The sequence below is a fragment of the Dromiciops gliroides genome, chromosome 3 (assembly GCF_019393635.1).
Source record: "Dromiciops gliroides isolate mDroGli1 chromosome 3, mDroGli1.pri, whole genome shotgun sequence".
In the NCBI taxonomy this organism is placed as follows: domain Eukaryota; kingdom Metazoa; phylum Chordata; class Mammalia; order Microbiotheria; family Microbiotheriidae; genus Dromiciops; species Dromiciops gliroides.
The window spans coordinates 646,213,988-646,239,873 of record NC_057863.1 but is presented as its reverse complement, the minus strand read 5'-3'; the positions used below and the strand labels follow the sequence as shown (position 1 = coordinate 646,239,873).

Here is a 25,886-nt window from a genome sequence, read left to right as displayed (position 1 = left end):
ATAATCCAGTTAGCAATAGTAATTGTGAAAGAAATGATGAGCAGGATGCTATCAGAAGGACATATGAAAAATGCAAACCATCAACAGAGAAAGAACTGATGGTATCTGAATACAGATTGAAGTATAATTTTATTTGTTAGTTCCTCTTTCTAAAGTTATTTTGTCTGTTTTCTTTCACAACCTAATGTGAAGATGTTTTGCATGACTGCACATGTATGACTTAGATTGAATTGTTTGATTTCTTAGGTAGGGGTGAGGACGGAGGGAGGAAGAGAATTTGAAATACAAAGTTTTTAAAAAAAAGTTCAATGTGAAAAAATTTGGGTTTTTTTTTTACATGTAACTTGGGGGAAAATTCTAAATAAATTAATTAATTAACCATAATAGTAATAATCCACACAATTTTATATCAGTTTTGTACAGAAAAACCCTGAAACTTTTCGTATAACCATATCAAAGAAAAATGATCCACTTTACTATTATGACCACTCACTTAAACATGAAATGTTCTGGAAAATACCAAATAACTTATGATTCTATGAATTCCCAAGTATTCAGATTTTTCATTATGAAACCCCCCAAATTAATTTCTGTTGGGAATTTGATAACTCTATTCTCTAGTCTGAATCCTCTGCCATAGAATAAGACTTTAACTCTGAAGGAATGTTTTCCCACATTTATTCTTTTCTGAAGGAATGTTTTCAAATAACATGTGAAGAGTTACAGGATGCTTTGCCACATTGATTGCATTTCTAAGACTTCTCTCCATTATGAATCCGTTGGTGCCGAACCAGGGATGAGTTTGTAAAGAAAGGTTTTCCACATTCATTACATTTATAAGGTGTCTCTCCAGTATGAATTCTCTGGTGCTTATCAAGGTCTGAGCTTTGAATGAATGCTTTCCCACATTCGTTACATTTATAAGGCTTCTCTCTAATATGTGTCCTCTGGTGTAGGATCATGTGAGATTTTCGAATGAAAGCTTTGCCACATTCATTACATTTATAAGGCTTTTCTCCAATATGAATCATTTGATGTCGAATAAGATTTGAACTCTGAATGAAAGTTTTCCCACATTCATCACATTTGTAAGGTTTCTCTCCAGTGTGATTCTTCTGATGTCGAATAAGTCTTGACTTACGAGTGAAGGCTTTCCCACATTCATTACATTTATAAAGCTTCTCTCCAGTATGTATCATCTGGTGTCGAATAAGATTTGAACTCTGATTGAAAGTTTTCTCACATTCATTACATTTATAAGGCTTCTCTCCAGTATGAATCTTCTGATGTCGATTAAGTCTTGAGATACAAGTGAATGCTCTCTCACATTCATTACATTTAAAAAGTTTCTCTCCAGTAGGGATCTTCTTATGTTCTGTAAGGTTTGAGCATTGATTGGAAGCTTTCCCAAATTCACTACATTTATAAGGTGTCTCTCCAATATGAATCATCTGATGCATAACACGGTTTGAGCTCTGACTGAAGGCTTTCCCACATTTATTCCACTTATAATGTTTTTCTCTAGTATGAACCATCTTATGCCTAACAAGCTTTGAGCTCTGAATGAAGGCTTTCCCACATTCATTACATGTATAAGGCTTCTCTCCAGTATGAATCACCTGATGGCGAATAAGATTTGAGCTCTGAATGAAGGTTTTCCCGCATTCATTACATTTATAAGGCTTTTCACCGGTATGAATCTTCTGATGTCTAATAAGTCTGGACTTGCGAGTGAATACTTTCCCACATTCATTACATTTAAAAGGCTTCTCTCCAGTATGAATCTTCTGATGTCGAGTAAGATTTGAGCTCTGAATAAAGGCTTTCCCACATTCATCACATACATAAGGTTTCTCTTCGATATGAATCTTCTGGTGTCGTATAAGTCTTGAATTGCGAGTGAATGCTTTCCCACACTTACTACATTTAAAAAGCTTCTCTCCCGTATGAACCATCTGATGTCGAATAAGATTTGAGCTCTGAATGAAGGTTTTCCCACATTCATTACATTTATAAGGCTTCTCTCCAGTATGAATCTTCTGATGTCGATTAAGTCTTGAGATGCAAGTGAATGCTCTCTCACATTCATTACATTTAAAAGGCTTCTCTCCAGTGGGGATCTTCTTACGTTCTGTAAGGTTTGAGTGTTGACTGAAGGCTTTACCACATTCATTATATTTACAACAATTGTCTCCAGTATGAATCTGCTGGTGTTTAGTCATTTTTCTCACATTACTTCCCAACTTTACCTGCTGCCTTTTTTTCTGACTCTCACTTTTCCCAATTTCCCTAAAAGTAGAATAGCAAAGATCAGCCCATATGAGTCTTTCTACTTTTACCCCATGGGATGATTCTTCTCCTGTAATGTTTTCTTTTGGAGTTGCTTTTGTGGTCTCATTCCTCAACTCCATATCTGAAAAAAAATTAATATAAAATGTGAATGTCCCCATTTCTCTGAGTGTGGAGAAAGGAAACTGGGGAATGTGTTGATGCAAACAGCTGTAGATGTTGCTTACAGAAAGGAAGCACACAATGTTGAGCAATCTCATATCTGTCCTGATGTCTGTGGAGAAAATGGTCAAAAACATGGAGAAGTAGTAAGGAAATGAATAAAGACTTGAGATGGGGATTCTCTATGCATAAACTGAGGATAGAAGATGAGGATAAACCACTGAAGGAGACTGAGATACAACATATTCAGAGCAGTAGATTAGAATAAGACAACTACCTTGGCCTTTGATTCATAAGAGGTAAGAAAATAGTTAAAGCAGAAAAGATGAGAAGAGGAAATATTGGAGAAGAGTAAGGATCAAGGAAAAGTGTCTGGCATCAGCACCCAGGTCTTCATTACCTCAAGACTAAGAGTCTAACAACATTATGAGAAAGCAGCATTCCATAAGAGAAAGTCGCTTGGACTTTGAATCAGAAGGCCTGGTTTGAAATCCCCAAACGATTATTTTCTACCTTGTCAAATCACTTGCTTGCTATCTCTTGACTTAATATGTAAAATTACATTTTGTAGACCAGAATCTCTTGCTATGCTTCTTTGCAGGTTTAACCCATTGATTCGAATTCATCATAATACATATATGAGAGAGGTTTATGGGTCTTTAAGGTTTTCCCTTTTTTCCTCATTATTTGATCACAACCACCCTGTGGTGGAGGTATTATAGGCCTTTTATGTCTATTTTGTATGTACAGAACTGAGTGAGATTTGCAGGCTTGTGTCTTTCCCAGAATAAAAAAGTAAATCAATACTTATGTGGTTTTATGTACAAAGCAATTCCCCTACACCAATCGTGGGATAGGTCTTTATTAGCCTCCTCATTACATATATGTGTGTGTGTGTGTCACATCACCTGATGTCAAATAAGATCTGAGCTCTAAAGGAATGTTTTCCCATGTTGATTACACTTATAAGGCTTCTCTCCAATATGAGTCTTCTGATGTTGAATAAATGTGTGTATACATATAAAACAGAGATATCTGCTCTAGTCTATAGCTGTTTTCACCAGTCAGTTTATGTATCTGTGGGCCATAGAGATAAAGAATATGAAGATAGAGCCCCAAAGATATATGAAACAATATTTCCCATGAATCATTCTGTCTTGGGATTCTTGTGACATTCGACCTTCCTGAAAAGACATCCTCATGACTTGGGGTGATAAAATTTGGAGAACTATCCTGAAGCAGGAAGTGTTCCTAACAGTCAGGTGGCCTGGAGAAAAGAGATGGCCCAAGGTAGAACCTTATAGGATCACCTGAGTTACTTGTAGTAACATCAATTAAGATTCTATAAAAGACTGAAGGAAAGTGCTAAGACAAGAGAACTACCTTCATTTCTTGGGGCCCAAAGAAAAGTACATCTGTGAAGAGATTAAAGTCAGCCAGGGCAAATGCTGCAGAGATATAAAAAAAAGAATGAGGCCTGAGAAGAGGTCACTGGATCTGGAGGTTAAGAAATCATTGGTTGGGGGCAGCTAGGTGGCGCAGTAGATAAAGCACCAGCCCTGGATTCAGGAGGATCTGAATTCAAATCCAGCCTCAGACACTTGACACTTACTAGCTGTGTGACCCTGGGCAAGTCACTTAACCCTCACTGCCCCACAAAAGAGAAAGAGAGAAAGAGAGAGAGAGAGAATCATTGGTAACATTGGAAACTTATCAACAAATAAAGATACCAAAGTTACCAACAATTAAAACTCAAGTTTCAGTTAAATCATAAGAAGAGGAGACAAACTTCATGGGCTTCAGAAAAGTGAGAGGAAAGGAAGTGGAGGCTCCAAATACAGAGGTATATTCAAGGGTTTTAGCTGATGGGAAGGAGTGTATAAGGTGATAAGTAGCAGGGATGATAGGGTCAAGTGATATTTGTTTGTTTTTGGTTTTGGGGGGGGGGTTGTTGTTGTTGTTGTTGTTTTAATTGTTTTTTTGGTGAGGCAATTGGGGTTAAGTGACTTGCCCAGGGTCACACAGCTAGTAAGTGTCAAGTGTCTGAGGCCAGATTTGAACTCAGGTCCTCCTGAATCCAGGGCCAGTGCTCTATTCACTGTGCCACCTAGCTGCTCCCTATTTGTTTTTAAGGATGACGGAAGCATGGGCTTTTTTGGTAAGTATCAGGGAAGGAGCCAGTAGCTAGAGAGGGATTGATGATTAAAGGGTGGTGTGATAGCAAAATCCATCTGCTGGAATGGGCAAGTGGGTATGGGATGAAAGGTGTATGTAAAAGAGCAAGTAGAATGGGTACCCAAATATTCCTGGAGGGCGGGAAGAGACCATAGGGGATGAAATCAGCAGGATGGGAGATGAGGAAAAGGGGGCAAAGAGCCCCAAGTGAAGGGTGAAGCGAGGTCTTCCACTGAAAGTTTTGGAGTCAGGGTGCTGTGGGAGGAGGGGCAGTGGAGAGAACAGGTTTGGATCAGTTTCTGAGGTAAGGGGAATAGGCTAGGGAGGATTCTGCGGTAGAAATATCTACCAGGGTCCCTTTCCACTCTACACCCCCTCCCATGTGGAATAGATTCGTTATTTTCCTTAAAAAGTATTGAAACTGGGGCAGCTAGGTGGCGCAGTGGATAGAGTACCAGCCCTGGAGTCAGGAGGACCTGAGTTCAAATCTGGCCTCAGACACTTAACACTTACTAGCTGTGTGACCCTAGGCAAGTCACTTAACCCCAACTGCCTCACTAAAAAAAAAAAAAAAAGAAAGAAAAAAGAAACCAGAAGCAAAATAAAAAGTGAATAATTAAAAAAAAAGTATTGAAACTAGGGGGCAGCTAGGAGGTGCAGTGGATAAAGCACTGGCCCTTGATTCAGGAGGACTTGAGTTCAAATCTGGCCTCAGACACTTGACACTTACTAGCTGTGTGACCCTGGGAAAGTTACTTAACCCTCATTGCCCCACAGAAAAAAAGAAGAAAAAAGTATCAAAACTGGCCTGGGGGCTCAGATTGACTAGGGCATTCCTGAATGCCCTAGAAACCAGGTAAAGCTCCAGTTTTTCTCTGAGGCTTGACCAAAGAGCCCAGGGGAACATGTACTCAATTAATGCTCCACTAATGAGGAGTCCTCACTGAATATTTTTGTTGAGCATCTTTCCCCAGCTCCAGTTGTGTATATTGCCTTTTGTCAACCCTTTGTGATTTCCAAGGTTCCTAGGTAAAGGATGCCGTGAGGCGAAAGAAATTCCTACGAGAGATGATGACTCCTGACAGGTCAGAGGGGGAGAGAGCCCTCAGGATTTGAGGACCCTGGAGAAGGCTTAGAGTCTGGGGGCCTCCTGGTTCCTCCAGCTCTCAATAGGAGCCAGTGTTCAAAGTTCCTATTTCCAAATCTTTCAAGTCAATTCCTCATGCAAGGATTAAGGATCCACTGTCTGCAGATCCAGGCAGAGATCATCAGCCCAGATCCTGCCCTCTAGGACCTCACACCTGACCAGCCTTGGACCCACAGCAGACAAACTCAACAATAAAATGGAACTTCTCCCTAAAGTGGACTCACCATCATGGACGGGGCTTCTTGGCTTCTCCATTGGGTTTCTGGTGCTTCTGCACCTCAGTTCCTCTCCTGGGCTTCTGCCTTCTCGGGGAGGGAAGCTCTAGTATCCAGCCTCAGGCTGCCTCTAAATTTCCACCCTGGGAGTTCCCAGCCCAAACTCCTCCCCCAGGCACTCAGGTTAAAATTCTCTTCCCCAAAGTAAGGTTCACAGCAGGTAAGAGACTGGGGTTGGAGGGCCCACACTCCCAGAAATCTACAGCTTCTGGGTCTAATTAGATGGTGGAGGTGGGGTTAAGAACCCTGCCTGGATATTTTCCAATTGTTTCCCCCATGAGAATGTACTTTCCTTGAGGCCTGAGATAGTTCACTAGAAGCAGCTGGTGGCAGTTGATAGGGTGCCACATCTGGAGTCAGGAAGACCTGAGTTCAAATCTGACTTCAGATATCTACTAGCGATGTGATCCTGGGCAGGTCACTCAAACTGCCTCAGTTTCCTCAACTGTAAAATGGGGGCCAAAGAAGATACTCATCAAAAGCACTTAGCACAGTGCCTGACGCACAGTAAGCTCTATATAAATGCTTGGTTTTCCTCCCTCCCTCCTTTTTTCCTTTCTCTGTAATCTCAGCTCTTGGTACTGGGCTTTGCAAGTAGCAAGCACATAAAGGCTTATTGACTGACTAAATGACTGACTAATGGAGCCTCTCATCCCAACCTCCCTGCCCCAACTTCCCTCTTCTATTATCTCTAATTAGCCTTGGAAGTGGGACTTTACAGGAAAGAGGCCCTTTGGAGAAAGAGGTAGGATGTAGATTTCATCTCTACCCAAAAAACACTTCCTCACAATTTGGACTGTGCCAAAGTGCCTGGGTTGGCTTCAGGAGGGAGGGACTCTTTCTGACTGGAGGTCTTCATACAAAGGCTGGGGGATGACCATGTGGGAACATAGTGGTGGGCATTCTAGGTCAGGGACTGGTTGGACTAGATGCCTCTGAAGTCAGCTTCAGCTTGGAGATTCTGTCTGGGTCTGTGCCTCTTTCTGTCATGACCAGGAACTGTTAACTGGCCTCAAAGGACAGCCTTGCTCCCTCCTGAAAGAGAAAGAAAAGGGGCTGAAGGATGCTTTCTACCCTTCCTCTTCTTCCAGTGCACCCCTGTACCCAGGGCAGGCCTGAGAAGGCTCTGTTAAGATAAATTCCTCATCTATCTTGCATATGTCTCCTCAGTGATAAAGTCGCTTGCATGTCATCTTTGCATTAGACTGTGGGCCCCTCAAGAGCAGGAACTCTCTTGCCTTTCCTTCTATCACTTAATGTTTGATACAATGCCCAGTTCATAGGAAGTGCTTAACTGACTGTTTAACCTCTAAGCTATCCCTTTCAGGAGAAGTGAACTTCTACTGATCAGTTAATTCCTGAGCAAGGTGCAAAGCCCCAGGTTCCCCTATTGCTGAAGACTGTTTGCTTTCTTTGATGAAGCTGCCTGAGTGAGCTCTTGAACTCCTGACACGATAGCTCCAAAAAACCTCCAAATAATGCCATAGGACAATTCCTGGAGCAATAAAATTCACAGAAGAATGTGTTGAGATCATTTTCCAACCAAAGACAGCTTAGAAGATCAGAAGGAGGGGGCTGCTGTGTCAAGGTAGGAGTGGAGCCCAACCCCACAGTCACACTGACACAGATCTAGTCCCAGGAAGGCCTCACCAGAGAAAGAGACCCCCAGAGCCTCTGAATTAGCTGCAGTGCCAGTGTCTTCTGGAACTAAGCTCACAATCTGGTCAGAGGGCTGAGCAGGGCAGGGGGGAGACTACAGGGGTCTCTGCTGGTGCTGAGACAGAACTTGGGTTTTTCACCCCAGCTGTGAACCAGGAAGTAGGCTTGAGTAGCAGTGGCCCAGATGGGGGAAGGACACAAGCTCATCAGAGCTAAGAACCACAGCACACAAAGTTTTGCTGTCTGGTTAATTAGCAAGTTTATCTATGGACCAGGGAATGAGCCAGGCAAGTGAAGAACCTGCCCCTCCTTAAATCATACCACCTGGGACCCCCTGAAGCTTGGGACAGTGCAGACTGGAAACAGTGGCCCACTTTAAGGAGCTAAAAGGCAAGTAAAAGAAAGGCAAGATGAACAGACAGAGAAAGGTGAGGACCATAGAAAGTTTCTTTAGTGACAAGGAAGATGGACCCTCAGAAGAGGATAGCCATGTTAGGGCTCCTACATCCAAATCTTCCAAGATGAAGCTGCCTTCGCTGAGGCAGCTGAGGTCCTCTTTTAGGGTCTTTGTCCTTACTCCATTGGCTCTCATTGATGGTGGAGTTTCCAGATCCTCAGATGGCATTTACTCCCTCTGGGAATCTGTGTTAAGAAACTCAGAGATGATGGGAGATGATGGCGCTAGGTTCTCCTTCACTCCCTTCTTCTCCTACCCTTTTCTGCCTGGGTCCAGAGCTTCAGGGAGCCTCAGGTTGTGGAAGTTTCCTGGCTCTACAAGGGCATCTGCTAGGGGCAAGGACTTTATCCAACTGTGGCTCCAGGATGGGGGTTCACAGAGAAGAGATCCCTGAATCACTGGCATTGAGGAGTTTCATGAATGCCCTGTGTAGGGAGGTTAGGATTGAGTGGGGAGGAGGTCTTTAATGTACCTAGAGCCCAGCAAGGAAATATTGATGATGGGGAGTGGTTTAACAGAAATGTTTAGGAAAGGAGAAGATAAAGGAGAAGTTCAAGCACGGGAAAGAACCATAGGGTTCAGCTGAACCTCTTTCCATTGGTTCCTTCCCTGTATACATGACCTGATCTCTCACAAGAATCCTTCACTTGGCACCATGTTAAAGGTGGCCTCAACGCCTTTCATCTCTCTTCCCTTTTCTTGCCAAACTTCTAGAAGAAAAACCAAAACTACGCATACTCACTGCCTCCAGTTTTTCATTTATCACTCATTTTTCAATATCTTGCCATCTGACTTCCGTCCCAAACACTGAACTGGAACTGCTTTTTCTAGGTCACCAAAGAGCGACTGTTTTTCAAAATCCCAAAGCTTCTCCCCAGTCCTCATCCTGGTGGGACTTCTGTATCCTTGAACAATGCTGATTGCCCTCTTCTGTTCTATCCCACCCTTCTGCAGTTTTTACAATACTGCCTTCCTATCTTTCTGTCTATCCCTTCTCAGTATCCTTTTTATCCCTCATCACCTATGAATACATACCAATTGTGCTTGCCCTTCAAGGAATTGTCCTTAGTTAAATTCTTTTTTTTTTTCTTCTCTCTTTTCTCTAATTAACTGTCATAGCTTCATTTATCATCTCTCAGAAGATCAATGTATCCAGCCCCTCTTTGTCCTGAGGGCCAGTCCCAAATTACCAATTGCCAAGTGGATATTTTGAAGTAAATGTTCTCCAGGTATCTAAAACCCAACACATTCGAGACAAAGATCATGATGTAAACCCACATCTTGCTCCTAATTTCTCTATTTCTATTGAGGACACCACCATCCCTCCAGTCAGTTTCCAAACTGAGAGTACATTTTAGCTCCTCCCTCTCCTTCTCTCTCTCCCATTCTATATATAATCAGTTTCTGAGTCTTGTGGCTTTTACCTCCTCAATGCCTTTCTCCATTCTCATGAAAATCTCCCTCATTTAAACTCTCACCTGGACTATTGCAATAACTTCTCCAAAGGCTTTCCCAGGATCTAGTCTCTTCCCTCTTCAATTCTTCCTCCATTTGGCTGATTAACTAATATTTCTAAGACCAATGTATTTAAACTGGAAGTTGAAAAATAAATTTCAATTTATTTTATTAATTTCATCCCCCTGTTCAAGAAGCTTCATCTCCTTTAGGATGAAATGCTGTTTCATCTATTTGTCATTTAGCTCTCCTCATATAGAGCCAGGGCATGCCGGTAAGCTTTAAACAACTGGTATTTTTTTAAAAAGTGTGGCATTGAACAATTAAGTTTAATTTGCATCATTAACACTTTCTTAAATCTAGACAATCAACAAACCAAAAAAATAAAAAATACACTGAACTATGTGCTAGGCACTGTGCTAAACTCAGCAAATATGATCTCATTTGATCCAGAGATATTCTAATCTCTTTATTCTTGAGTTATGAGTCTCTGAATGAAGAGACCCAAAAGAACCCAAGAAGTCCAGTAACACACCACCTGTCAAAGAGTCCAATTATAAAAGACTTTATTTTTATTTATTTGGGGGGGGGCAGGGCAATGAGGGTTAAGTGACTTGGCCAGGGTCACACAGCTAGGAAGTGTCAAGTGTCTGAGTCCACATTTGAACTCAGATCCTCCTGAATCTAGGGCCAGTGCTTTATCCACTGCACCACCTAGCTGCTCGCAAGATAAATGCTTTTTGATTGGACCAAACTCTCAAGGAACTCACATTTTAATGAGGGGAACAATGTGTACATTTTGTTGTTTTTCAGTCATGTCCAACTCTCTGTGACGCCATCTGGGGTTTTCTTGGCAAAGATACTAGAGGGGTCTGCTATTTCCTTCTCCAGCTTGTTTTACAGATGAGGCACACAGGGTGAAGTGACTTGCCCAGGGTCACACAACTACTAAGAATGTGAGACCAGATTTGAACTCAGGAAGATGTCTTCCTGATTTCAAGCCCAGCACTCTATCCACTGCACCACCTTGATGCCCTCAATATGTAAATAGCTTTGTATATTAAAAGTTATAGGGGCAGCTGGGTGGCGCAGTGGATGGAGCACCGGCCCTGGAGTCAGGAGTACTTGGGTTCAAGTCCGGCCTCAGACACTTGACACTTACTAGCTGTGTGACCCTGGGCAAGTCACTTGGCCCCAATTGCCTCACTAAAAAAAAAAAAAGTTATATATAGAATAGCTAGAGGGTAATCTCAGAGAGAAAGTACCAGCAGCAGCATATGGGAGTATATACCAGGGAAAGCTTGCTTCCCCCCATCCCCCAGGGCAATGAGATTTAAGTGACTTGCCCACGGTCACACAGCTGGTAAGTATCAAGTGTCTGAGGCTGGATTTGAACTCAGGTCCTCCTGAATGCAGGGTCGGTGCTTTATCCACTGCGCCACCTAGCTGCCTGAAAAGCTCTTGCATAAGGTGAGATTTAGGCTGAGTCCTCAAGCCAGCCAGGGAAGCTGAAAAGAAGTGAGTAAGCAGGGTAACTAAGGCACAAGAGCAGTCTGGAGATGTGAGTGAAACTGCATGGAAGGGGATGTAGAAACATATTTAAAACTTCGTTTACATTAAAACTGAAACTATCAAATATTTTTTCTCTAAAGCCTTTCCCCAAATCCTCAAAAAATAATCCCCTTTGGAAAAAAGGGTCAGGACAAAAGGGGGTGGAGAGCTTCCTTTCATTTTGTGAATGAACCAAAGGTAATAACCAAATTTAAGTTTTTCGTTGTTCCTATAATTTTGGGGGGTTTGGGGGTTTTTTGGGGTTTTTTTTGGTGAGGCAGTCAGGTTTAAGTGACTTGCCCAGAGTCACACAGCTAGTAAGTCACCAGCTAGCTGGCCTTTTCCTATCATTTTTGCCCTAATGAAGCCTAAAACACACTGAGAAAGGAGTAAAAGCTAATGAAAGGAAGAATCTCCCTTTGTTTATTTTGGGGGAAAGGTGTCCAGGCAACATGTTTAATTAACTATTCTTGAATATTAACTCAGGTTGGATCTTAAGATATCTTTTTCTTGGGCAGCTAGGTGGCACAGTGGATAGGGCACCAGTCCTGGATTCAGGAGGACCTGAGTTCAAATCCAGCCTCAGACATTTGACACTTAGCTGTGTGACCCTGGGCAAGTCACTTAACCCCAAATGCCTCACACACAAAATAATAATAATAAAAAAGATATCTTTTTCTTATTCAAGATTTCTACAAATGTTTTCTGAAATCTTGAGATGGAGACAGTTCCTATATGACAGCATGATGGCTATGCCAATCTGCAATCTCTCTCTCCAGGGCAGAAATGGCTTGGGTATAGATTCATGATAAATAAGGGAATTGGGAAATAAGCATTTATTAAATCCCTACTATGAACCAGGAACTCTTTTAAGCATGTTTTTTTTTCTTTTTCTGTTTTGACTGTTTTCTCTCACAACTAGCTAATATGGGAATTTTTCCAAATAGAGTATAGTGTCGATATTAATTTTTTTCTTCAATGGAAAGAATCAAAAAATAGGAAGAAGCAAGCTTGCAAAGCATGCTATGTGACAAGGAGATGAGTTTATATTATTTGACCCCAGAGGAAAGAAGGAGCCATTGGAATTTGCCCCAGGTGGGGTGGAGGTGGGGAGATAACGGTATCAGATCTGTAATTTTGGAAAACTAATTTGACAGCTAAGAGAAGGATGGACTGGGGAGAGACTTGCATCAGGGAGACAAAGTAGAAGCAGAACAGGTTTGAGGGCATGGGGAGCTATAGCAGGGTTGGCTTTGTGAGTGAAAAGGGATTCGTGAAGGCAAACACAAGATCTGGAGCCATGGCAAAAATAAGACTGAGAGTAAGCAGTCCAGATGTCTAAGAGGATGGCAGTGTTCTAAATACTAATAGGGAAGTTGGGAAGAAGAATGACTTTAGTGGGGTAAGACACTGAGTTCCATTTTGTATGTGTCAAGGTTGAGATGTTTACAGAATACCCAAGGTCGATGCCCAGTAGGCAGTTGGTGATATGGGTTTGAAATTCAGGAAAAAGACTGAATATATGAATCAGGGAATCATCTTCATAGAGATTATAATTTAACCCACAGGACCCAATGAAATCACCATTTGAAACAGTGTAGACTGAAAATGTCCAGGGCAGAGCTTTGGGCAATACTCACAGTGAATGGGCATGACTCGGAGGAGGATCCACCTAAGGAGACTGAGAAGAAGCAGTCAGACAAAGAGGAGGAGAACTAGGCAAGAAAGGTGCCCAGGGACACACAAGTGGTGATCGAGAGTGTCAGATGCTCCAGAGATTCAGTAATAAGAGAAGCAAGAAGAGGCCCTTCCATCTGACCATCGAAAGAACTTTGGAGATAGAAGTTGAGTGCCAGGATCAAAAGCCAGATGTGCAGAGAATTCTGAAGAGAATGAGAGGAAAAGGGGAGGTACCGAGTGCAGAGGGACAGCTTGAGGAGTTTAACTGGGAAGGGGTGGAAAGACCTGGTGAGGCTGGAATCATCAAGGAAGGAGCCAATAGGTAGGGGAAGATTGCATATTACCAAGAGAATATAGATAGTGATGGTGGTATGATGGAAAGGACAGGAGAGGAAGTGATCAAGGATGCTGCAGGTGTCAGGGTTAGCTCTATTCAGGGGAAGAATGACCTCTCCTTTGGAGACTGGGGTGAAGAAGAAAGTAATTGGGGCTGATATCAGAATGGTATGAGATTAGGGGCAGCTAGGTGGTCCTGGATTCAGGAGGACCTGAGTTCAAATCCGGCCTCAGACACTTAGCACTTACTAGCTGTGTGACCCTAGGCAAGTCACTTAACCCCAATTGCCTCACCAAAAGAAAGAAAGAAAGAAAGAAAGAAAGAAAGAAAGAAAGAAAGAAAGAAAGAAAGAAAGAAAGAAAGAAAGAAAGAAAGAAAGAAAGAAAGAAAGTAAAGAAAAAGAATGGTATGAGATTAGGGGCAGCTAGGTGGTCCTGGATTCAGGAGGACCTGAGTTCAAATTCGGCCTCAAACACTTAGCACTTACTAGCTGTGTGACCCTAGGCAAGTCACTTAACCCTAATTGCCTCACCAAAAGAAAGAAAGAAAGAAAGAAAGAAAGAAAGAAAGAAAGAAAGAAAGAAAGAAAGAAAGAAAGGAAGGAAGGAAGGAAGGAAGAAAAGAAAAAGAATGGTATGAGATTAGGGGCAGCTAGGTGGTCCTGGATTCAGGAGGACCTGAGTTCAAATACGGCCTCAGACACTTAGCACTTACTAGCTGTGTAACCCTAGGCAAGTCACTTAACCCCAATTGCCTCACCAAAAAAAAAAAAAAAAAAAGAAAGAAAGAAAGAAAGAAAAGAAAAAGAATGGTATGAGATTATAAGGGGAGAAACTCTTGGAGAACAACCTCAGTTTTTTTCAATGAAGTATGGGGTGAGGTTCCTAACTGATACAGTGAGGTATGAGGTCACATGGGAATACTAGGAAAGGAAGAAAAAATTTGGTTACAGCTGAATGAAGCTGAAGCAAAGTTACGAAATTCTGTTGAAGTAACACAACCTCAACTGGGACCTCACTGTGGCAAGGAGATGATTTATACCTCCCTAATTGACTCATTTCAGGGCAGCTAGGTGGCGCAGTGGATGGAGCACTGGGCCTGCAGTCAGAATCCCTGAGTTCAAATCCGGCCTCAGACAGTTACTAGCTGCATGACCCTGGGTAAGTCACTTAACCCTTTTTGACTTAGTTTCTTCATCTTGTAAAATGAGCTGGAAAAGGAAATGGCAAATCCCTCCTGTCTCTCTGCCAAGAAATCCCATATGAGGACACAAAGAGTGGGGCATGACTGAAATAACTGAACAACAAACATTATCTCATTCCCCACACAATTGCTCCCTCAAACATTATCATCCCTCCTCAAACTTCCCATGGCTCCTCCTCCCACCCACCCTCTTAGCTGAGAATCTTGTCTCATATTTTACTGAAAAAATACAGGCCATTTGCTAAGAGCTGCCTCTTCTCCCTTTTTTGTCAACTTATCACCCAGATGCTCCTCCCTTACCCCATACTTACAAGAAGAGATAGTCCTTTTTTCCCCCCCTAGAGCAATGAGGGTTAAATAACTTGCCCAGGGTCACACAGCTAGTAAGTGTCAAGTGTCTGAGGCTGGATTTGAAGTTAGGTCCTCCTGAATCCAGGGCTAGTGCCACTGTACCACCTGGCTGCCCCAAGATAGTCCTTCTTACCAAGGCTAACCCCTCTCCATGAACAAATGATTCCATTCCATCCTATCCTTTCTAGCAGATTTCCTCTATTATCATCCCTATTCTCAGTAATCTTCAATCTCCTTGGTTGTTTCCCTACTGCCTACAAACATGCCTATGTCTCCCCCATCCCCCAAAATCTTCCACTCCATCCATTCATCCCCTCTAGCTATCATCCCATCCCACAACTTTCCTCCCTTTTGTGACTAAACTCCTTGAGAAGGTCATCTACAATCCCTGACTCCACTTCCTCTCCTGACATTCCTTTTTTTTTTTAAACTATAAACTGACTTCTGTCCTCATCATTCAACCAAAACTACTCTCTCCAAATTTACCAATAATCTTTTAGTTGACAAATCTAATGGCCTTTTGTCACTCCGGTATCATTTGAAGATATATGGGAGTGCCTGTCTCTGTTCTAGGTTTTAGGGAACTTAGCTGCAGTTTCTAATATATTGCTACTTATAAATTAGAGGCTATAGCACCAGTCTTTGGCATTAAGCATTGATGAAAGCATATTAAATGTTAGTAAAGAGAGAGAGCACATGGCTCCAGAATTAGAATCCCTACATACCCAGATGGAAGAGAGAGAGAGAGAGAGAGAGAGAGAGAGAGAGAGAGAGAGAGAGAGAGAGAGAGAGAGAGACAGCGAGAGCGCTCATAGCTACTTCCTCCAGCATCCCAGCCAAGAGAAAGCGTGAGAGAGCACATAAGCTCCCTGTGGTCTGGAGGAGAGGCAGCCCTTCCACACTGCTCAAAGCTAATTGGCTAGCATCATTCAAATCTATTGGTTTATTGGCATTCAGGGTGGTCCATATTAAAATGAGCAGTGCATGCTGAGGTTAGAGCCTAGGGGACAGATCCTTGGTGGGGAGGAAAGACTTTCAAGTAGGTGTGCTTTTAATCTCTATTGTCTCTATTCAGAGTCTGCTCACCCTGGGCTGGCTTTAAAAGAGGTCAGGCAAGGCTCCCTTGAGTGGGGGTCCTCAAGTGGGGGGCTTCTGGGTCCCCCAAAACCCATTATTATATTACAATCTTCATCCTCCTTGCCCTTTCTGCACCCTTTGACACTGTCAATCATTCTTTTCTCTCGATTTTCAGGGTACACCTTTCTCCTGGTTCTCCTCCTACTTCTCTGACTGCTCCTTTTTAGTCTGTTGGATCCTCCTCCAAATCACACCCTCTTAATTGTAGCGTCCTTCAGGGTTTTGTTCTGGATTTTCATCTCTTCTCTTTCTATTACTTCACTTGGTAATCTCATCAGCTCCCATGGATTCATCTATCATCTCTATGTTGATGATTCTCAGATCAACATAAGGAGCCCTAACCTCTCTCTTGACCATCAGTTTTACATCTCTTATCTGTCTGTTAACATCTCAGACTATTTGTCCCTTGAACATCTTGGGCTTCACATGTCCAAAACCGAACTCGTCTCCCCCCCAAACCCTCCTCTGTTCCTCATTTTTTGTTACTACTGAGGGTGCCACCATCCTGGATGTTATCCTCTACTCACTCTCGCCCCCCATTGAATCTGCCTCTCAATTCTATCTTCATAACAACTCAGGTATAAACTCCCTTATCTTTTCTGACATCACCACCAACCACCCTGTAATTCAATATGCCCAAAACAGGACTCATCATCTTTCCCCTTAAACCCATTACACACACACACACACACACACACACACACACACACACGTGCACGCGCGCACGTGTACACACACTTCCCTAATATTATAGAAGACACCACCCTCCTCCCAGTCCCTCAGGCTCACAACCCAGGAGTTATCCTGGACTCCTCACTCTCTCTCATCCCACATACCCAATATGGTGCCAAGGTCTATCAAGTCCACCTTTGCAAATACCTCTCCTATGCCCCTTCTCTCCTCTGGCACTACTATTCCCCTGGTGCAGGCCCTCATTTCCTCACACCTGGACTACTGCAGTAGCTGCTGGTGCATCTAACTGCCTCAAGTCTCTCCTAACCTCCACTCAGCTGTGAAATTAATCTTCCAGGGGCAGCTAGGTGGTGAAGTAGATAAAGTACCAGCCCTGGATTCAGGAGGACCTGAGTTCAAATTTAGCACTTGATACTAGCTGTGTGCCCTGGGCAAGTCACTTAACCCTCATTGCCCTGCAAAAAAAAAAAAAAAAGACAAATTCATCTCCCAAAAGTGCAGATATGACCATGCTAGCCCCCTATTCGACAAACTCCAGTGGCACCTTATCACCTCTAAGATGAAATATGAAATCATCCCTTTGGCATTCAAAATCCTTCATAAGCTGGCCACCTCTTAGCTTTCTAATCTTCTCATGCTTCAATCACTTCCAAGTACTCAGACATCCCAAGACACTGGCTTCCTTTTTATTTTCCAAACAAAATACTCTATTTATGGCCTCTGGACACTTTTCTAGATATTTCTCATACCTGGAATGCCCTCCCTCCTCATCTCTGATTTCTGGCTTCCCTGGCTTCTTTGAAGTCTTTGAGAAGATCCCACCATCTACAAGAAGTCTTTCCTGATCCCCCTTAATGCTAGTGCCTTCCCTCTCTCCAACTCATCCTGCCCATGTCTTGTTTGCACAGAGTTGTTTTCACGTTGTTTCCCTGATCAGACTATAAACTCCCTGAGGGCAGGGATTATCTTTTGTCTTTCTTCATATGCCTAGCACTTAGCAAAGGGTTTGGAATATAGTAGGTAATTAATTAATACTTATTGAGTGAAGTAGGATGTAGTAGCAGAAACATATTCCAGTGTCCCCAGCCATGCGGACTGAGCTAGGTCTTTCTCTTAAAAGACACTGAAGCTATCTTAAGGACCTGATAGGTTCAGGCAGTTGAGAATTCAACTGGTATTAATGGTTGTACAAAGCAGCTGCAGCTTCTCCCCAAGGCTAGAGCAGGGGAGCACTTCAGGTAACACAGTGGCAGGGAAGCTGCCTTCAAGAGAATCAGTGAAGAGTTCTCCCTAAATATCTTTGTTGAACACCTCTCCCCTGCTATGGCTAAGCAGAACTCTTTTGTGAACACCCCATCATACCTGACAAGCATTTGATCCTACCCAGGGGTGGAAAGCATTCCTTTTTGAAACTGGGGGCAGAGGAACAGATACATCAGTTACAATGCATGTTTCATCAGTTTGGAACACTTAAAAATTGAGAAAGCTTCCACTTTATCACAACAGTCCTTCTCAGACTTCCAGTGGTGGGGGAGAGAGGGACTGTGTGGGGCTTGGGTCCCACCCTAGAAGAAATGACTGCTTGAGGATTGAGGGTGAAGCAAAATCACAGCCTTGAGGAGTCTTCCAGACACCTCCTTTGCTGGGTGTCCCTTTCCCCAGTAATCTTGGACAGGACAGTCCTAGCCTTGGCAGGCATCTATTTTTTTTTTTTTTTGGTGAGGCAATTGGGGTTAAGTGACTTGCCCAGAGTCACACAGCTAGTAAGTGTCCTTGGCAGGCATCTAATGAGTCCCAGATCCCTCAACTGACCCTTCCAAGAACAAGAAGATTTTCCTCCATAGGAGAGAATGACCACTAACTAGAACTCAAGGGAGGAACCCAAGCTCTGGCCATCCCCTGGCATGGTTCTTGACCTCGTCAGTGTGGTGGACCAGCCTTGGAAAATGAGTACCTTCGACTTCTGTCTCTGGCCCCTTGTAGCAAAGCCCGAGCAGCTACCAGGGGCAGAGTCCAGGATGTGTGGAGGAGAGTGAGGATAATGGCTGGATTGTAGGCAGCACAGTGAAGAGATGGCCAGAAAGAGGACTGCTGGATGAACAATGAACCTAGTGAAGTGATTTACATTTTTTTTTTGGTGAGGTAATTTGGGTTAAGTGACTTGCCCAGGGTCACACAGCTAAAGTAAAGTGATTTACTCAGAATCCCAAGAATAATATTTGTGAAGGGGGTGGGGCTTAGCTCCCAGGTCAACTCTCTGTTTCACTATGTGACCATATCAATAAATGAATTACTGAAACAGCATCTGTTAAGCCTTTTTGGTTGTTCAGTCATTTCAACTGTGTCCAACTCTTGTGACTCCATTTGAGGCTTCCTTGGCAAAGATATTGGAGTGGAGTGGTTTGCCATTTCCTTCTCCATTAAGCATTTACTAGGAACCAAGGACAATGCTAAGAGCTAGTTGTGGTTATTGTTGTTTATCCTTCATTCTCAAAGAGGACCATGACATTGGGAGGCGGTCATGACTTGCTGTGAACTGGATTTAAGTGAGGGAGGGATGTGCAAGGTCATAAACCTCACAGTGGTAAGATATACAACAGAACAACTGGAGATAGCCCCAGATGTTTGAGGCAATGGGGTTAAGTGACTTGCCCAGGGTCATACAGCTATTAAGTGTCAAGTGTCTGAGGTCAGATTTGAACTCATGTCCTCCTGACTCCAGGGCCAGTTCTCTATCTGTTGTGCTACCTAGCTGCCCAAGAACTAGGGAAACAAATATAAAAGCAAAAATTGTCCCTGTCCTGAAGAGGCTTATATTCTAATCAGGGAGCTAACACACAAGGAGGAGTGAATGCCAGAGAGGAGCACTTTGTTCCAGAAATTTAGAGGGTTTGGTGAGTAGATGGTGGAATTGACCTTATCCTTGTTCCAGAATTGGGGCAGAAAAGGCCAGAAGAGGGTAAGGGGGGGGTGGTGAGGAAGCTATGGAGAAGATGGCCAGAAAGTTGACAGTGAAGTAGAGCAGGGTTTTCTTCCTAAAAGCATCCCCACTTACTATACAATGCTACCCCATGTACCATGTTTCTACCCTGTTGCTTTTGAAAAAGGCAGACTCAGGGGGCAGCTAGGTGGCACAGTGGATAAAGCACTGGCCCTGGATTCAGGAGGACCTGGGTTCAAATCCGGCCTCAGACACTTGACATTTACTAGCTGTGTGACCCTGGACGAGTCATTTAACCCTCATTGCCCCGCCAAAAAAGAAGAAAAAAGAAAGAGAGAGAGAGAGAGAGAGAGAGAGAGAGAGAGGGAGGGAGGGAGGGAGGAAGGAAGGAAGGAAGGAAGGAAGGAAGGAAGGAAGGAAGGAAGGAAGGAAGGAAGGAAGGAAGGAAGGAAGGAAGGAAGGAAGGAAGGAAGGAAGGAAGGAAGGAAGGAAGAGGCAGACCCGGGTCTCATCCCATTATGGACAAAATTATGTCTCTTCCCCAGATGATCCCCCAAAACTGAATTGGCCAAGTTTCCTGAGGTTGGCCCTTCCAGTGAACCTCCTCAAAGCCTTACCTTAACATCCCTGGCATGTTTGTGTAACACATAGACTATCTGTCCCTTCCCTCCTGTTTCCAAGCACACTGACTTCAGCTAGCATACTGTGGGGTCTCATTCTCACCTCTCATTGGTACCAAAAGACGCAGCTGGTAAAGGTAGAAGATTCCAGAGTCTTGGGAAAGCTCTTTTCCTGTCTGGACCAATGAGGAGATTTCTTTGACTTAGTGAGACCAACTACATTCAGACGACAATTCCTTTATCTATCTCTTGGAGAGAAGAAGAGACATTTTTCTCCAACACATCTACTATTCTTTTTGTATAATCAAGTTTGTATATGTTTGTATCACTTTTTGTTTTGTGAAACACCATCTTTCTTTTCTTTGTTTCACACAATGTTACTATGAATAATATTTAGCTTATAAATGCTACCCCAAAAATTTGTATATAAGGATATATAAAAATTCCTATATGAGGTAGGGATCAGTGTAGATTGTTCATTCCACAATCTGCCCCAGGTGGCTGAAATAAACAGCCATTTTCTTCACTCTTAACTTCTTGCTTACTATTATTATCTGACTACCCAACCTCAAGAATGAAGATTGGTGAGTGACAACCCGCTTAAGATCCCCACCCCGCCCCCCATTCCACTGCACCATCAAGTCTCTGTAATAACTATGCAGTCAAATTCGCCTCATTGTATTAGAGGCTCTGGTTGTTTGTGTGTGTGTTGTCTAAGCTATGGACACTAATTGATATATTTGATTTCATAGGCTTGATTTCTGCAGCTAGGTGGAGCAATGGATAGAGTGTCTGTCCTGGAATCATGAAGACCTGAGTTCAAATCCAGCCTCAGACATTTACTGTCTGAGTGACCTTAAGCAAGTTACTTAACCTCAGTTTCCTCATCTGGAAAATGGAAATAATAATAGCACCTATCTCAAAGAGTTGTTGTGAGAATCAAGAGAGATAATATTTGTAAAGCACTTAACACAGTACCTGGCACACAGTAGGTACTTAATAAGTTCTTGTTCCCTTCCCCCTCTATCCTTGCATTTTGCCACCTGTGAATTTTGGGAGAGTTTAGAATAGAGAAGAGACTTGAACATGTTTTGAAGGCAACAGGAAAAGAAGGAAGATGGGGGAGGAAGGGAGAGAGGATGATAGACAGAGCAGTCTGCTAGATAGAGTGGATGGGAGGAGGAGGAGCTGTATCATTGCTTTAAAAAAGGAGGAAAAAGAAAAGTGGGTGATTCTATTGATTCGAAAAATGCAAATCAAAATAACTCTGAGGTATCACCTCACACCTATCAGATTAACTAATATGACAAAAAAGGAAAATAACAAATGTTGGAGCTGTTGAAAAAATGGAACACTAATGCATTGTTGGTGGAGTTGTGAACTGATCTAAACATTCTGGAGAGCAATTTGAAACTACCCAAAGGGCTATGGCACTGTGCATACCTTTTCTTTTCTTTTCTTTTGTGTGTTTGTGCATACCTTTTGACCCAGTAATACCACTACTAGGTCTGTATCACAAAGAGATCATAAAAATGGGTAAAGAATTGGAAATTGAGGGAATGTCCATCAATTGGGGAATGGCTGAACAAGTTGTGGTATATGAATGTAATGGAATACTATTGTGCTGTAAGAAACGATGAACAGGCAAATTTCAGAAAAACCTGGAAAGACTTAAGTGGACTGATGCTGAATGAAGTGAGCAGAACCAGGAGAACATTGTACATAGTAACAGCAACATTGTGTGATGATCAATTGTGATAGACTTAGCCCTTCTCAGATCCAAGACAATTGCAAAGAACTCATGACAGAAAATATCCTCCATATCCAGAAAAAAGAACTGTGGATTCTGAATGCAGATTGAACCATACTATTTCTACTTTTGTTTTTGTTTTTTGTGGTTTTTCCCTTTTGTTCTGATTCTTCTTTCACAACATGACTAATGCAGAAATAAAAAAGAAGGAAAGAAAGAAAAAAGAAAAGTGAGTGATTGGATTGAGGCATTTTTTTAGAGCACAGAAGGGGACAAAAGGAAGTACAGACAAGCCGGACAGTTATGAAAGTTACCTGTTGGGGGCAGCTAGATGGCACAGTGGTTAAAGTGTTTGGCCCTGGATTCAGGAGTACCTGAGTTCAAATCTGGCCTCAGACACTTGACACTTACTAGCTGTGTGACCCTGGGCAAGTCACTTAACCCCCATTGCCCCACCCAAAAAAAAAAAAAAAAGAAAGTTACCTGTTGAATTTTTTATGTCCTTGAAGGGAACATGTTGATTAAATGACCAAATCCCATTTGGGAACTGAAGGGTCTAAAGGAAAGGACCTTCCCTCTGAAAGCAGGGCTGGCTTCAACATCAGAGTTGGGAGTTTTCTCTGGAGGAGGATTTTGGCCATAAGATAAGGACCTAGGAATACAGCCTAGGGAAGAACTATGGGTCCTGAGGGAGGGAAATGTGGGCTGGAGAAAGGCCAGTAACAGACTTCAGAAGGTGAAGATCCAGGAGAAGTTTCAAAGGCCAGTGGCTAGAGCATACAAGTGGGTATCCTTCTATTAGGTGTGAAAGTAGGCCCTACAGCTTTTGGTAAGGGTCAGTGAGAAGAAAGGCTTTATTCTTAACCCTTCAAGTTAATTCTATAAACCAGGATTAAGTACCTGAAGTATATAGAGCACTGAGCCTCATGTCTGGGCTATTGCCTGTTGCTCAGTCTTCTTGCCACAAATCTCTCCCAGCTCCAATACCTCTTCCAACTCTGCTGTCAGTGATCTTCTTAAAGCACAGGTCTGATCATGTCATTTCCCCCCCTCCCCATTTCTTTCTTTGGCAATTGGGGTTAAGTGACTTACCCAAGGTCACACAGCTAGTAAGTGTCAAGTGTCTGGGTTCAGATTTGAACTCAGGTCCTCCTGAATCCAGGGCAGGTGCTCTATCCACTGCACCCCCTAGCTGCCTCCCCCCCCCCATTTCAATAAACTCCAGAGGCTCCCTTCAGGGTCAAATATAATAAATATTCTCTCTTTGGTATTCAAAGCCCTTCATAATCTTTCCCATTCGACCCCCTTCCTTTTTCAGTCTTCTTACATGTCACACTACTCCCCTTGCCCCCACGAACTCTTCAGTCCAGAGACATTGGCTTCCTTGCTGTTCCTCAGATAACACACTCCCTGAGTATGTTTCCAGTTCCCTGTATTTTCACTTACCATCCCCCACTCATAGACTGTTTTTCCCCCTCATCTCCATCTCCTGGTTTCCCTGGCATCATACAAAACACCCTGATAAAATCCCTCTTTCTACAGAAGCCTTTCCCAGCCCCTCTTAATTCTAGTGTCTTCCCTCTGTTCATTTTTCCTATTTATCCTATAGATAGCTCATTTGTACATAGTTATTGCATGTCATCTCTTTCCCACCCCGCATTAGGTTGTAAGCTCCTCTGGAGCATAGTGTTGGGTTTTTGGGTTTTTTTTTAACCTTTCTTTGCATCCCCAGAGCTTAGCACAGTGCCTGGCATGTAGTAAGTGCTTAAAAAATGTTTATTGTCTGGCTGTGTGAGTCCCAGATCAGCTAAACCTGTCCTGAGAAAGCCCCCAGCATGGCCACCTGTTAGACCCAATAAAGGCAAGTTTGATTTAAAAAAAAAAATCTTCCAAGGATAGAGAGAGAAGGGAAGGGAACAAACATTGATAAAGCACCTACTGTGTACCACATACTGTGCTAAATCACATCTATTGATATATACACATATTTTATTTATATACACACTTGTATACATGTGTGTACACATATATACACACATATGTGTATGTGTGTATATATATATATATAATCCTCACAAGAACGCTGTTAGATAGGTGACTTTATACATACATACATATACAGCTATATGCATATCTAGGTGTTCTAAATCTGTGTATATTTGTAATCGTGTATACATGTATATAACATGTATGTACATGTATCTACACATGCTTACATGTACATGTGCGTGTGCTCTTTTTACAGTTGAGGAAACTGAGGCCAACAGACAGGCTACAAGAAGAAGGGGACTCACCATCGCTGCTGAAGCTCTTGGGATTCTCCATCAGGTTTCTCGTGCTGTTGAGCCTGGTGGTCTCTCCTAGGGTGCTGCTGTTGCTGCCGCCGCCGTCGCCACCTCCCAAGCCTGGGAAGCTGTGGTCAGCACACTGAGCCCGCCAATCACTCCACGCCCACACACAGCCGGCTAGCTGCCCAAGCGTCTTCTTCCCAAAGTGACAGAGCTCCCTGCCCCCAGGGCCGGTTCCTAGCAGTTGAGGGTGGGGAGGCCAGCACAGCCCCGGCAGTGCGCGAGGTTGGAGGTGGGACTGAGGAACTCCGCCTAGATATTTACATGCTGTCTTCGCCTGCGTGAAAATGTCATCTCCTTGGAAACAGATACAGAGAAGGGCTGCGAGGCCCGGGGCTGCAGGTAAAACTGCTTTTATAGGCGGAGACTGAGCCGGTGTTTGGTACGCGATGCATCCAAAGGCATCACGGCTACGGGTCCAGAAACCATTGTCAACAACGTGTGAGGGGAGACGGGTGCTCCTGGATTTCAGGGGCCAATACAATACAAAGGGCTCAGCCTTAGCGGAGGGACCCCGGGCTTTCTTCAGCCTGTGCCACAGATGCAAAGGAGGAGAACAGCACCACCAGCCCTCAGTGGCCGGCAGGAGCACTAATGGTCCCCTAGCCATGCATCGAGTCATCCTTCTCCACCAATGAGGAGAGCCTTATGCAAATGATTGATTCCCACCTCCTTACATTTGTTTTTTTGTTTCTTGGCTGGGGGCTAGAAATCTCCCTCCACCCCCGCCCATAATTCCAGATGTAAGAAAATGGCCTGACCTGTAAGCACTTAATAAAACGTTGTGGGCTACCTGAATTAATATCTACAGGTCTCCCACCTCCTCGCCTTCGCAGGCTCCCTTTCTTGGGGTCTACCTGAGCCATGGAAATAGTGCTTTCCGGAAGCAATAACGTGCAGATTTCATTTTCATGCAAGCAAAGATCCTCATGCTGAGAGCTGCCTCCCAGTTCCCTGGGTCAGCCTTGGGAGGGAGGAACCCTCCCTAACTGGACATCTCCAAACAAAGGTCAGCTAGGCAGGGAGCTCGGGACAGATACTGTAGAGAGCATTGTTGGTCGGGGCTGGGTTGGATTGGATGGATGCCTCTGAGGATCCGTCCCTCTCTGAGATTCCCTGGAGATGTACCTCTTTCACCATGGCTAGGGGACCATTAGCTATGCTCAAAGGGCAGCTCTTCTCCCTCCTGGGAAAGAAAGAAAAGGAGCTGGAGGATGTCCTCTCCCTTCTCCACATTCTCAATGACCTGGGCCCAGGAGGGGCCTGTTAGGCTCTGTTGAATTTTCTGCTCTTTCAGGAGGTGTGACTTTTCACTGGCCAGGTTATCTCCTGAACAAGGTACAGAACCCTAGGTGCCCCTACTGGCCCACTCAGAACTGTTTTCTTTCCTTGATTGAGTGGGAATTCCAGGGTTCTTTCACCCATCCAGAGGTATCACAATCACTGGGGTAAGTAACAGCACAAAAACAGCCTGAACTGGATTAAAGTGTATTTGGGAAATATTAGCAAAATAAGTAAAAATATAATGTGACATAGATAATGTGAACTTGTGATTTTCTCAGTAATATGTGGCTGGCTTCCATTTCTATTGGTGTTTGACACCCCTGCCCTCTACCATTCTGGCTTTTGCTGTAAGAATGAATCACATTGCAGTAA

General features: G+C 43.4%; 1 protein-coding gene across 1 annotated transcript; it reads right to left on the bottom strand.

Annotated features, from left to right (window-relative positions):
* Positions 1-319: 319 nt before the first annotated feature.
* LOC122748223 (zinc finger protein 708-like) lies at positions 320-24,840 on the bottom strand. The gene is made up of 2 exons (XM_043993898.1): positions 24,177-24,840; positions 320-2,413 (listed from the first exon to the last, which is right to left on the bottom strand). The coding sequence occupies exons 1-2, from the start codon at positions 24,838-24,840 to the stop codon at positions 753-755; spliced, it is 2,325 nt and encodes a 774-aa protein (XP_043849833.1). The 3' UTR covers positions 320-752.
* Positions 24,841-25,886: the final 1,046 nt, after the last annotated feature.